This window comes from Triturus cristatus, chromosome 8 (assembly GCF_964204655.1).
Source record: "Triturus cristatus chromosome 8, aTriCri1.1, whole genome shotgun sequence".
NCBI lineage: Eukaryota > Metazoa > Chordata > Amphibia > Caudata > Salamandridae > Triturus > Triturus cristatus.
In genome coordinates, this window is record NC_140591.1 from 1,571,893,853 (window position 1) to 1,571,907,289 (window position 13,437).

At 41.8% G+C, this 13,437-nt stretch overlaps 2 protein-coding genes across 3 annotated transcripts in view; one reads left to right on the forward strand and one right to left on the reverse strand.

The window, feature by feature from the left end:
- Positions 1-3,214, forward strand: part of LOC146806212 (olfactory receptor 52D1-like) — a 38,892-nt gene extending 35,678 nt beyond the window's left edge. Inside the window, exon 2 of the mRNA XM_085623898.1 lies at positions 2,230-3,214. Within this exon, the coding sequence (XP_085480024.1) occupies positions 2,230-3,214 (985 nt within the window). The remainder of the gene's footprint in view (positions 1-2,229) is intronic.
- An 8,628-nt stretch (positions 3,215-11,842) lies between these two features.
- Positions 11,843-13,102, reverse strand: LOC146806213 (olfactory receptor 52L1-like). 2 transcript variants are annotated; one of them, XM_085620613.1, is made up of 2 exons: positions 13,054-13,102; positions 11,843-12,753 (listed from the first exon to the last, which is right to left on the reverse strand). In XM_085620613.1, the coding sequence occupies exons 1-2, from the start codon at positions 13,100-13,102 to the stop codon at positions 11,843-11,845; spliced, it is 960 nt and encodes a 319-aa protein (XP_085476739.1). The 2 variants fall into 2 exon arrangements, with proteins under 2 accessions (XP_085476739.1, XP_085476740.1); XM_085620614.1 differs by lacking the exon at positions 13,054-13,102 and having other exon boundaries at positions 11,843-12,787.
- Positions 13,103-13,437: the final 335 nt, after the last annotated feature.

Consider the following 13,437-nt stretch of genomic DNA (forward strand, 5'->3'; position numbering starts at 1 on the left):
GGTGTGGGAAAGCATTTCTTCATTCATTAATTCATCTGAATTAGAGGTGTTAGCATAGAGGGATATGAAATGGATCAGAATAATTTATAATGATGATACTATTTAATAATATTACTATTTAATTTAATTTAATTTATTTGGAAGGATGGGCTAAATTATACCACTGAATACGAATCCTCACTGACATTTGAGCATTCTGTTGGAGTCTTGGCTGTCTTCGAACATTGTGGTCATTGCATTCCATTGGGTCCTTGGTTGTCTTTGAGCATTGTGGCAATTACATTCCACTGGGGTCTTGTTTGTCTTCAAGCATTGTGGCCTTTGAGTTCTAATAGGGTCTTGTATGTGTTCGGGAATTGTGGCCAATGCATTCCTTTTGGTTCTTGGTTGTCTTCGAACATTGTGGTCATTGCATTCTGTTGAGGTCTTGGTTGTCTTCGAACATTGTGCCCATTGCATTCTGTTGAGGTCTTCGCTTTCTTTGAGCATTGTGGCTATTGCATTCTGTTAGGGTTGTGGTTGTCTTCAAGAATTATTGCCATTGATAGGATAATTTCTTTTTAGCACCACTCTCACTAGTATCTATATATGATGGATGGCCATTAAGCTCTCTCTCATCCTTGCACACAGAAAATTCAATCCTTTTGTAAATGTTGTTATTGCCATGGTTCCTGGCCAAACTAAATTAATTGGATTGCCACCCCTTTACATCTTAAAGCATTTATTGCATTGTTCGAATTTCTAGGAACAATTCAAAAACTGAAGTGCCATGAAAATCGAAATGAATCTTCCATGAGCAAACAAATGCCTGCAGAATTTCGAAGACTTGCTCCTAATCAAATGCCCTAAACGGGAAATGAATGACTTTGGTCATCTCACTCACTGCTATGTAGAGACCCATTCACTCTCTGTCTTATTGATAGTTTCCTGTGATCCATCAAATCATATGCTATCAAAAAATCAAGATGGATAAGGGTTATATGGTGATCTTCATTTAGTAGAATAAGGAGGTCTTTTCTGAAGATATTAATACAGATTTCGGGGCATATTAATGGAATAGCGGTGTAGTGCAGCGGAGCAAATCATCTTTGTTGCGCTGCACTGTGTTGCTGGGAAAGGGCAGGAATTTCGGCATTTCATGCATACTGCACATTTCTGACTTTCTCCCCTGCACTGGGGCCCTTTAAGCAGCCTAGCACCAATACAGGCACCCTTGCACCATGGTGCATGGGTGCCTACATTGCATGCAATATTGTTTTTGATAGAAAGGTACACCTTCCTACACAAAAACAATCCTGAGAGGCATTTTCCTCTTTCTACGTGTGCTGCAGAATGCATCACACATAGAATTTTTATTTATTTATTTAAGTGGTTTGTAGAGCGCGCAGCTACCCCCAATGGGGATGTCCCGGCGCTGAGGCTGCTGATTACAGGCGGGAGAGGGACTAGATGTTGGTGAAGAAGAAAGAGTTGTAAGATGCAGAAATAAAGATATTTCTCTTCTGAGGTGGAGGAGTATCTTTTTGGTGCATTCCCATGTTTGAAATGAGTCAGAAAACATGGGAGTTGCGTTGGAACACCCATGCAGTGGCCATGGAATGCCTACATAGAGCAGAATACCGCAATGCAGAGATTCACTCTACGTTGCATTACTCTAGATTTTGGAGCCACACCAAGGGGCTTTGCCTGGCTTCAAAAATCTAACTTAAGGTTTGCGTCACCCTTGTACAACGTTGTGTGGTGCAACAGTAACGCACACCGGGTCATAGATATATACCCCTAGGTGTCTGCCAAAAAGTAAAAGATCTTGTGCTGATAGAAAAAGCATGGATATCTCTACATCTCCCCCAAATTACACCATTAAAAACAATATGTTGCACTCCAAAGCCAGACCCACAGTGCGATTTTATGCATGTCTTTGTTATCAATGTTCTGTAGTTCCACATTTTAAAAAGTGATAATGAACTTTGGTTTAAAAATTTAAATGACGAAGTAAACAATGGAAGATCATGCAAGTTTTTGTCCTGATGTTAAACATTCTAATAATATAACATGACAATGCATTGTATGGCATAGCAGGACATAACATACCATAACATGACGTATCTATAAAGCTCATGTTCACCCTAAATGGTGCTAAAATAGCAAATGTTTACTCTCTATTTTATTATGCTCTGCTTCTATAATGAAGTCTTTAGTAAATATAAATTCTCCTTTCTAATTTCATAGGTACTTGGAGACTATGCGCATCACTGCAGGACATCGAGCTCTTTTACATCAAAATATTACAAATGTCCATCCTTCAGCATTTCTTCTGCTTGGAATACCAGGGCTGGAGTATGCTCACTTCTGCATTGCTTTCCCTTTCTGCTTCATGTATGGCATGGTGGTTGTTGGAAATGTAGCTATCCTACTGATTGTGAAAACTGACCTGAGCCTCCAGGATCCCATGCATCTCTTTCTCTGCATGCTGGCACTGATTGACCTGACATTATCAAGCTCTGTCGTGCCTAAAATGCTTGGAATATTTTGGTTTCAATCCAGAGGGATCAGGTTTGAGGCATGTCTCTCACAAATGTTCTTCATTCACTCCTTTTCAGCTTTGGAATCCGGAGTCCTGGTGGCCATGGCCTTCGACCGCTACGTTGCCATCTGTCTTCCACTAAGACATGTAACTATCTTAACTCACTTGACCATTGGAAAGCTTGCACTCATAGTGACTGTGAGAGCAGTCTTCCTGAGCTTGCCTTTTCTCTTCCTCTTGGAGAAGAGGTCATTTTGTGAAAACAACATTATTGCCCACACCTACTGTGAGCACATGGCAGTGGTGAAATTAGCTTGTGATAATGCTGCCACTAACATCCTCTATGGTTTGGTTGTGTCTCTCTTGGGCGTTGGGATGGATGTGATTCTTATTGCTTTGTCTTACTACATGATCCTTCGGTCTGTCCTACACCTCCCAACCAATGAGGCGCGTCTCAAGTCCTTCAGCACCTGTGGGTCTCATCTCTGTGCCATATTACTCTTTTACGTACCTGCACTCTTTACTTTCATGGCACACAGGTTTGGCCATCATGTGGCTCTTCACATTCACATTCTCCTAGCGATTAGTTATCTCTTGGTCCCACCGATGATGAACCCACTGGTCTATGGTGCGAGAACCAAGCAGATTCGAAGAAGAGTTTACAGCATGCTCATCCAGCATAAAATGTGAAATCTGTGTTTCTAAATAGTCCTTCTGCAGGTTAATAGTGGTCTGTTATGCTGTACATCAATTATATTTTGAATGGTGTAGGTATAATTCCACTCACTTGGCACACTCAAGTACCAAAGTGCACTTTGGTTCACTTAAAATGCAAGCAATCATGGAAGATGGTTCAACTTTTGCAATAAACGTTCTGATGGAACATGTTTAACTTCCTTTAAAATAATTAACAAATGTAACCAAACGGCTTGAATGCTTATGAAATAATGCAAACTTTGATTATTGCCTGTATTTTGTAGCAACAGCTCATCACCTCAAAAATAAATTTAAACACCCAACTGAGGTATACTATCCGATTAAAATCCAAATATCCTCCTTCGAAATATTTTTTAAATAAAAGTCCAAGTATTCTGCATCTTCAATGTTTTTTGAAAGGTTAGAAATGCATTCAAAATGGCCACCAAAGAGGCGAGTGCATCATAGCTGCTATCATTTAATGACTTGTAATATTTGAATTCACCTACTCAAAGATGGCTGTGGTGGATGTGCATGCAAGATCTGTGACTGTGGGTGAGTGTTTGAAAAGTCTCAGCACTCCGTCCATCATCTCCTTGTATTTGCCATGCATCTTAGTAGACATATTTTGATGGGTTTGGTCTAATAATACAAGTTGATAGCTTGGTGCTGCTGATCATCTATGTGCAAATGCACTCATGGGCATTGCTCCTGAAATGGATACAAACCCATTTTAAGATGGGTGTACATGTGGCTATCCCCAGCTCACATCTAACATGGAACAATCGCAAGAGGATGTTCCCTCATTAGCCTTAGCTGTAGCTCCATGGAAACAGGGGATAGCTTGTCTGTGCACTTGTGATGCATCACAGACAATGACGCAGAAGCAAAAAACCTGATTGAAGTGGTCACAGTCTTTGAGACCCTGAAGTATGCCTTTTGTATGATCAGTACATGGTGAGGATTGGGTCCCTGTGACTTCTCTTCACAGGGTGAAAGAAAGAGAAGCATTTTCAACCCATGGCTATATTCTTTGCTATTGCCCTTGCCTCAACCCCAATGGGAACTGATTGAGATCATGCATGCACCGAAGATGGCATATTTTTGTAATCGGGCACATTGGCCTGGTCTCTGCTGGGGCTCACCAAGTGTGAAGAGAGATCTATGGCACAAATAGGAACAATGCATCTTTCGGGCCAAATAGGGGTGTAGAAGATTGGGGTGTTGAGGTACTTACTGGCATTGGGCCACATCTGCTAAACTTGGAGTCCAAGCAGTTTTTCTGACCCATTTGTGGCCTATCATGAATATTCCAGCCATTCTCATTACAAGAAAAGAGAAATGTTGAATCCTTTGTGTGTAGTTTTGTCATATTGTCTGGCAGAAAGGATATCAGTCCCTTTATTCTGCCTCCCCAGGACTGCGGAAGCTGCTCCGACTGCCATCGTAATCAGGTCCTTAGTCACAGAGGCATTATGGAGTGTGGACAAAACTTTGAGTAAAACACCTAAGATTGGTATGAAATGGGACATTTGCAGAAATATTCACATGCAGTTAGTACAAAAAGATAGGACAGTGCTGTGTTTGCACTTTTGATAATAGGGAACAGGGCACATTCACAGATATACATATATACACATCTGTGTGTTTTTCTCGCACTGAAACATTGAAAACATAAAATCTCTCAAATTAATTATGGTTCTGATTCAAATGCATAAAAAAACACTCACATTGACCAGCCATTTTTTACAATGTACACATCACATGCGACAACTCACGTTGGCATTGGCGTTTTGGACATGGTGGGTGGTGTGAGTTATGGTGTGTTGGAAATTATAACTTGTAATTTCAGTGGCTTTACACATTTGAGGGAGATCCCTAAAAGTGTAACTGTAGATATTTTCGGTGAAAGCCATGCAACAATTCCGTCACAATAGATAATCCATCGCCTGTGACGCTTGGCCGCGAGCAGCAGGGTTGGATGCAGGGGCTGAGTTTTGACCAGGCCGTACCCTTACCAGCAGTTAGTGTCCAGCCAGGTGCACACCCATGATGCACTTGGTTGGAGCAACCAGATCATGCAGTAGATGTTTTATGGCCTTATGCCACATCCTGGAACCTAACCAGCGGGGAGCAGTAAATTCCCGCTGCAAAAGGCTTTTAGAGGCGTGCAGCCTGGATGGACACAGCCTGTGGTTCCCATCAAGCCTTAAGCCCCAGTCACAGCAGGTGGCCACACCTCGCTATGGACCATTGGCCCATAGTGATCGAGCTTTGCATTGCTTTTCTTTTTTAACCTTTTTTCCAGATTTCAGAATCCTAAGTATGTGAAAGTTTCGCACTCCGCATCTTGCTTCAGAATCTATTTTAGATTTAGCTAATCTCTGATATAAAAAATGTTAGCCTGAAACAGCAATACTGAGTCAGGTACCACTGTTCCGGGCAACCATTTTAGGATTAATTGGAGGGACTTGTCAAGGAGAGAACTGATTCCACAATCCCTTAAATCCTTGCGTGTTTTTTAAAATATAAGAGTTCCTCCATACTAAAGGATATGGGGGCAGGGAATGTCTACCCTGTCCCCTTAAAGACTTTTTAAAAGTAGTTTAGAACATAACTGTATCACACATCCTACAGTGGCTGCCACAGCCAATCACAGCCTGCAGTACCAGGGTTCCTAAGGTGAAAGTAAGTTCTGAAATAGATAGTAGGGCAATTGCCAGCTTTCCATGTATGTCATTTAAAGTGTGGGGACTTGTTTCGGCAGTTGTTTCCTCCTGTACCTATCACACTTAAATATGGAGAAAGATTCTTCCCTACTTCTCTTTGGTGGGAAAGTACATGGGTGTGATATATTTCATTGGATCTCACCTTTCCTATGCTAACTCTCTTTATTTGGACCTACCTTAATCATTGCTCTTCAAGTTAAAAGTTGTTCAGAACATAGTAGCTAGGTCAGTGGTAGGTGCACCTCATCATGCTTACACCAGTTCAACTCTGCAGCAATTGCATTGGCTCCCGATGAGGCTACATGAATCTGTGTCTAGTGCACAAGTCATTGTCAGTCAACACACCTGTTTCTCTCAAAAGCCATCTGCAGGGTTACTTTCCCAGGAGTACCCTTCACTCTTTGTCAGCTAATTTAACAATGGCACCAGGATTCAACGAGCACAAAATGGGCAGCTGTAGTTTTCTGTTTTGCATTGCAAAGATATTGAACTACTCCCTTGACAGATTATGCCTGGAAAAAACATTTGTTAAATATTAGCCGCCAGTTAAAAACTGGGCTATTTAACTCAGGCTCTCTTGATGTGACCTCAATGTCAAGTGCACTCTTTGCCAGGCTCTGTTGATGTGGCAATCATGTCAAAGCACGCAGGACATAAAATCCCACTGGTGCTGGCACCAGAGGAATTCCATATTTCCACTTCAGTTTTGGCTGCTGGGGAAGAAGCTGGAGGCTGTTTTTTTATGACATTCTACACACATGGCATGCTGATGTAATAACTGTAAAAGTGAAAACAAAATGAGGCAAGTGTCTACTTTCTTTTGCCTTCAAGGGAGACATAAAGCCCATTAGCCACCATGGAATACAAATTGCAGCAAAATAAGGGGTGGGGGATGTGCACCACAGCATAGTTCCATGCCCCATCCCCAAAGCAGCAACTATAGTTTCTGCCCTTGAGAGGCAGATTGGGGTGCTCCCCCAACCCCCAATTCGCCCCCTGGTGGTGGGTAGAAAGCCCACCAGACACCCAGGATTTATTTTGATTCATTTTTATTTAAAGAAAGGGATGGAGAAAGGTGTGCAGAAAGTGGTAGAATGGACCATGCTGACTTCGTTCAATGCCACCCACACTCAAAAGAGGCAGTTCAGTATCCCTTACCCCCAGTACTCAGAGTGTGGATTTTGCGCCTGATCTGCCTTCTTCCCTTGAAGGCTTCAAAAGCCCACTACACACCAAGGATTTCTGTTTTTAAATAAGCAAGAGGTCTGGTGGCCTACCCTGGAATAGGGTCATTCCCCCACCTCAAAGGGCACAGTACAGTCCTTCTTTCCCTGCAAGGCAGCAGATCTGGTGGTATGCCCCTGGGGTTACTAAACCCACTACAGATCATGGATTTTTTTTTGTTTAAAAAAAGAAAGGCGTAATTGTGGCCCACCTTGGCCTAAGGCCCTGCCCCCACACCTATTGATTTAAAGTACGTGCAGTGGAGGTCTGTGAGTAAACTCCAAGTCACTGGCTTAAATGAGGTAGGGCTGACTTTGCTCTTCATCTTTGCTTTCTGGATCTAACCATTATTTATTTTCAGGTAAAATGACTGCACATGGATGCTTCTTAGATAGCAAATACTTTTATTGACTAAAAAGCAGACTGTACTATAACGACTGTGACATTTGGCTAGAACATCTCTAGACTGCCTTGGAGAAATTAATAGGATTTACCTTCTGCCCTGTCAGTTGTATCATCTTTATCCTGCAGACCCCTTAGTGGAGCACTGAGTTTAGTTCAGAATTATGTGCAGTTCAGTTCATTAAATTGAAAGTCTCCACCAACAGATTAAGAAGACGCTGTCTTTTCCTGTCTGACCCTCTGACCAGGCCCGGCCCTTCGGTACCCCACTCCTCCGCTGCTCAGAACCGAGGCCTCTCCATCTCATACTCTTGCCTCTCACCGCTGCTTCTGCTTCTTTGCCACTCTCATGCCTTCACTCTTTCTTTTGCTCTTCTGTTCTTTTGCTTATTGTACCTTCTGCCTCTTGTTGGTTCAGTGCTGTCGCTATGACATTCTTGCATTCACTCTTGCAATCAGTTTCACTTTATGCCCCTTTTGCATTTGAACCTTTGGATTCTCTTCCCCTTTTAGATAATATTGCATGTTTGCCCCTGGTTTGCCAGCGCTTGCTTTTTATTCACATTTTTATATCCTAGTGCTCTTTACTTCATTTAAACTTTTTTGCTCTTTCCTAATTTCTCTCACTTTCTACTCTTCTCTGAGGCCTTCTTTTTTCTCTTTTTGCCTTTTTTGCACCCTTTTTGCCCCAGGCACCTTTCCCACGTTTTACTGCAACACTTGCCTATATGCTGCTACTGCATTTCCAACTGCTTGCTCCTGCCCCACCCAGCGCTGCCCACCATTCCCCTCTCCTCCCACTCCCAAACCTACTTAATGGCAGCTGCTGTGCTCATGCACAGCTGGCATGCCCATCTGTGCCAGTCCTGGCCCTGCCCATGCCCAGAACCAACAACCCCGGTCCACTCCTACCCTGCATAGTTTGAGACTCTAGTTATTCGAAGATGTCCCTCATCCTCAAGACCGGACACTCAAGAGAGTTGTTGGTCATTTCAGGACTTGGCTTTGAGGTAGGAGAAGGAATCACATCCACTGTAGCTTTGGTGAATGCAGAGCGTGTGAGTGAGGGCTGCAGAGTACAGGTGTCCGGTGGGTTGGTGGAGGTTCAGGCGGTAGTTGATGTATGCTGATCCTTAGTAGTATAGTGTCTTGTAGGCATGTGTCAGCATTTTGAACTGGCATCTCCTCCTGACGGGGGAGCCAGTGGAGTCCATTTCGGCAGTTTGACGATGAGCCTGGCTGCTGAGTTCTTTGTGCTCTGGAGTCTCTTGAGGAGTTGGGTGGTGATTCCAGCATACAGTGAGTTTCCATTGTCCAGCCTGCTGGTGACGAGGGCTTAAGTGATGTTTTTTCTGGTGTTGATGGTGATCAAGCTGAAGACTTTTTGGACCATGCGGAGGGTGTGGAAGCAGGCAGAGAAGACTGAATTGATCCGGTGATTCATGGTGAGTATGCTGTCCATGATGATGCCGAGGTTACAAGCATATTCAGTCAGTGTGGGTCCAAGTTCGGAGGGCCACCAGGTGTCGTCCCACAGGCAGATGTTCTTCCCGAAAAAGCCAGTCAGCAGCCACACTTTTTCATTCCTTGCTGTCAATACCTGGAACAACCTCCCTTTCGCATCAGAGCAGACAGCTCGCCCATAGCTGTGTCAAGTCTTTAAAAAAAGTAAGCTGCAAACATGCATGTGAAACAAACATTGCCTAGCAGCTATTTCAAGGCTCGTTTGAAAGCAGGCTTTTAATGCTCTACCATACACTTCTACAAGAAAATTAAAACCTGATAGTTTGAATAGGCCACAGTCAGGGCAGCCATCTCCATAAGGTGTCAGAATACCCCCAGGGTGATATGCGGGCACCAGGTGTTTCCCCTGTGGACCGCCAGGGTGGGGGGAGGTTTTGGACCCCAGGGGTCTATTTTTGTTACCGGGGCTGGTTATCGGCCCCCGGTAACAAAAGCAACTGCAGTGTTTTACAGGCCCCCCCAGCGGAGGGCCCAACTCAATTGCCAGGGCCGGTTTGCGTATCCAGTACCAAACTCACCCCATGTAGGTCCTATAAATAGGGAACAGCATGCAGACATAAGTGATTCTGCAACTAGACCAACATACGAAGATGCAACTGCAGGAATTTTTCATTAAAGTGGCTCACCAAAATGCAGGGAAGAGGGAGTGGCAGCACACACCCTAACCTTAGTGACATCACAGAAAACTATGTCATATGACCTTTGACCCCATATTAAGTGAACAATTAATATAATAATGTAATAGTTACTAACACAAATGGGTTTCTATTTTAGATACAATTTGTATTTTAATACAAATGCTCATGTGATATCCTAAGTAAAAATTAAGCATTTCTTTTCATTCAGAAGAAATAGTGCATGAAAAAAAGAACACCAAGAACTAAAATTGTTTCTTTTTTGGGGTTCATTAATTTGTAATGGCATTTTAATAATGAACGCACAGTACAAAGATGCATAGACCTTGTGTCAAACAAGATATATCTCATAGTACAAAATAATGTATTGTGTTACAGTACATAGAATAAAATGTACATCATCTTACAAAAGGGCAACATAATGCTGAAAACATGTAAAACAGACATTAGTGGCACAGCAAAATATATTAAGAAATACAGTAAAGCAAAAAGGTATAGGGTTGTGTGCCTTTAATAATTCCTTATAATAGAGCTAATTGAAATAGGACAAGAGAAAAGCTGAGAACATGGCAATGAAAGAAGCAAGGCTTAGCACCTGACTTTGTCAAGCAAACATTTAATGTATTGAAAGGGGATAAGGAGAAGGAGATGAGATGGGGGGAAATGCACAACTAAGTCATATATGTAGCGTAAAGATAAAGGCAAGTGTATAGACTATAATGTTTACATTATCCTAGTAATGAAGCAAATGTGTGTAAGGCACGCCAGATAGTTGAGGATACCTGAGGGAAGGACCTTTTTTTGTGTGAATTATAAGCACTTCTTAAAAATGAGACCCTCGCCCACCAAGTTTGAAACAAGATGGTGAGAGGCAAGAAAAAGTGGCATCCAGCCTCTGATGAAAGTGTGATACAAGGGGAGTGCTCCCTCTTGCACTCCAGTTTGAGTGACTTTACAGATGAAACTTGAAACACCTGAGAGTGTCTACAGAGAAAGTCACAAGCAAGGTCATTGTATGCAAAAAGCTTTTCCAATACATATATCCCTTTGAATACCAGGATATTTACCTGAAAAGGGACTTATGACAATGGGATCGCAAGTCTTGCGGAAGGACGTACGACGCTTATCGGGTAGCATAAGTGGTCAAAACATGTTGACATAGAAGCAGTAAGGAGAGACAAAAGGGTCCTAATTATCCAAAGAACATTTCCATTTCATATTTTTTAATCCTATACATAGAACTCGTTTTTGTAGAGTATTCCTGAGGTAGTTTTACACTATCATTGTCTGTTTATATGTAATTTACAGTGCGGATCCCAACATATATATGTTTGTACTGTCTCCCCCTCCCTTTTCTCCATCCCAGGTGTTGGTCTGTGCAGGGAAATTGTAGCAGCCGTATGATGAAGCATGCCACTATCTAGTAGGTGACAGCAATTTTAAAAAACCTCATGTTTTTCAAGAGATGGTTGTGTTTTCTCATACACCAACCTATTCCTCCTTTTCCTCTTTTTCTGGATAATAAAGTACCTCCTGCCATACATTATAAGGATATTTCAAGTCATCTCTTTGTTCCATACCCGTATAAAGGAACTCAGCTTTTGGCCTCATTTCTCTGTATGGTAATGGAACACCTCAGTTACTTGCAATATTTTTATGCTGCGTGGCAGGGGGTACTTTATCTCTTATATAGAGTGAATACAACCAAAAACTTACACGAGCATTTCTTGAGAATGAATACTATGCAAAAAAGAAAAAATATTAATACTTGCCTTTTTGGATTACAATATTTTAAAATTGTGACACACATATACCAGAGTGCTCTTCAGTGTAGCAACACAGACAAAGAAACATTTGAATGCAGTTTATTTTTATACCATACAAAAAGAATAGTAATGCATATAGGGTTGGGCGACTGACTGACTAAATAATAACATCATTTAGGTTTTCAGAATATCAGCAATCAAATTGTATGTTGCACATTTGCAGTTAATCTATAATTCTTTGACATTCTGACCAGTCCAGTCCAGACCTAGATGCATGATGCAACAAATCATAACGGCCTGGAAACTTTGTTGCTTTGAAAACGTTGCCAAATAAAATAATATTCAGACTCTGTGATTGCAGAAAACATTAGATATCCGTCTGCGTATCTTCTTAGTCTTCAGCCCATAAATGAGTGGGTTCAGCATAGGTGGAATCATGAGGTAGCTGTTGGCTAACAGAATATGAATGTGCACAGGTATATTATGGAAGAAACGATGTGCCAAGAAGGTAAATAGCGCTGGTATGTAAAAGAGTAATATGGCGCAGACATGAGACCCGCAGGTGCTGAAGGCCTTGAGGCGCGCCTCCTTGGTTGGAAGAAGGAGAACAGACCTAAGGATCATGTAGTAAGATAAGGCAATCAGCATCCCATCTACTCCTACCACCAGGACTGCTACAAATAGTCCATAAATGGCATTTAGAGTTGCATTACCACACACCAGTTTCACCACTGCCATGTGCTCACAGTAGGAGTGGGCAATGATGTTGTTTTCACAAAATGGCAGTCCTTCAAGTAGGAGGGGAAATGGCATAATTAGTAGCACACCTTTAATAGCGATTAGCAGCCCAATCGTCAAAATGGTGGATCGGGTCAAGATGGTCACGTGTCTTAATGGAATACAAATGGCAACGTAGCGGTCGAAGGCCATGGCCAACAGAACTCCTGATTCCACGACTGAAAAAGAATGAATGAGAAACATCTGGAAAAGGCAAGCCTCAAAACCGATCCCTCTGGATTGAAACCAAAAACTGGCAAGCATTTTAGGCATGATAGAGGAACATAATGTCAGGTCTGTAGCTGCAAGCATGCACAAGAACAGATGCAAGGGGTCCTGGAGGCTCACATCACCTTTAACAACCAGCAAAATAGTCACATTTCCAAGAAGAACAAGGATATACATGAAGAAGAAAGGGAATGCTATCCAGAAGTGAATGAATTCCAGTCCTGGTATTCCAAGAAGAATGAAAGCAGGATGGTAGATCCTTGTGACGTTCTGCTCATTCATGGCTTGCTTAGTGTATGCTGCACAGCTGTTCGAATGATATCACAACCTACAATTAGATAAAAGAGAAGGAGTCCACTTTAAAACATCTTCAGAATTTTTTTAAATGCCATATAGTGAACATGTTGGTATAGGAGATTGACCAATAAACAAATAATTTCGTTTTGGGTCCCTGCATTTACTTTTTGCTTTACAGCTGCTCAGTAGACAACGCATTGCTTCATAAAGATGCTCAAATTAGTTCAAATTCAAATTCAAAAGACCTTTATTCGAATTACTTGAATTCATAAAAGTACAAACATAAAAACAATTCATCATTACAATATACAATACAATATCTCTAAAAATTTTTATAAGGAATTAAAACAACAATCTTTCAGGGATTTTCCATCATATTGCGTACACGGATTATTAGTCTTAGAAAGGTGCTAGTACGGAAAATCAGTTCCTCAGAGTCCAGGGAGAGTAACATTTGACAAGACTCCATAAGAGAAAGGGGTCTGTGTTTCCTAAAATAGGGTGTTAAAAACCAGTTGATATATTTTAAGTAAAATTTGCAAAAGAATAAAAAGTGTAACTCATTCTGCTTACTGGTGCTATCACAGGGGCACGGGTTGCGGTCAATAATTAAATTGTAACCCAAAGGGAAACCC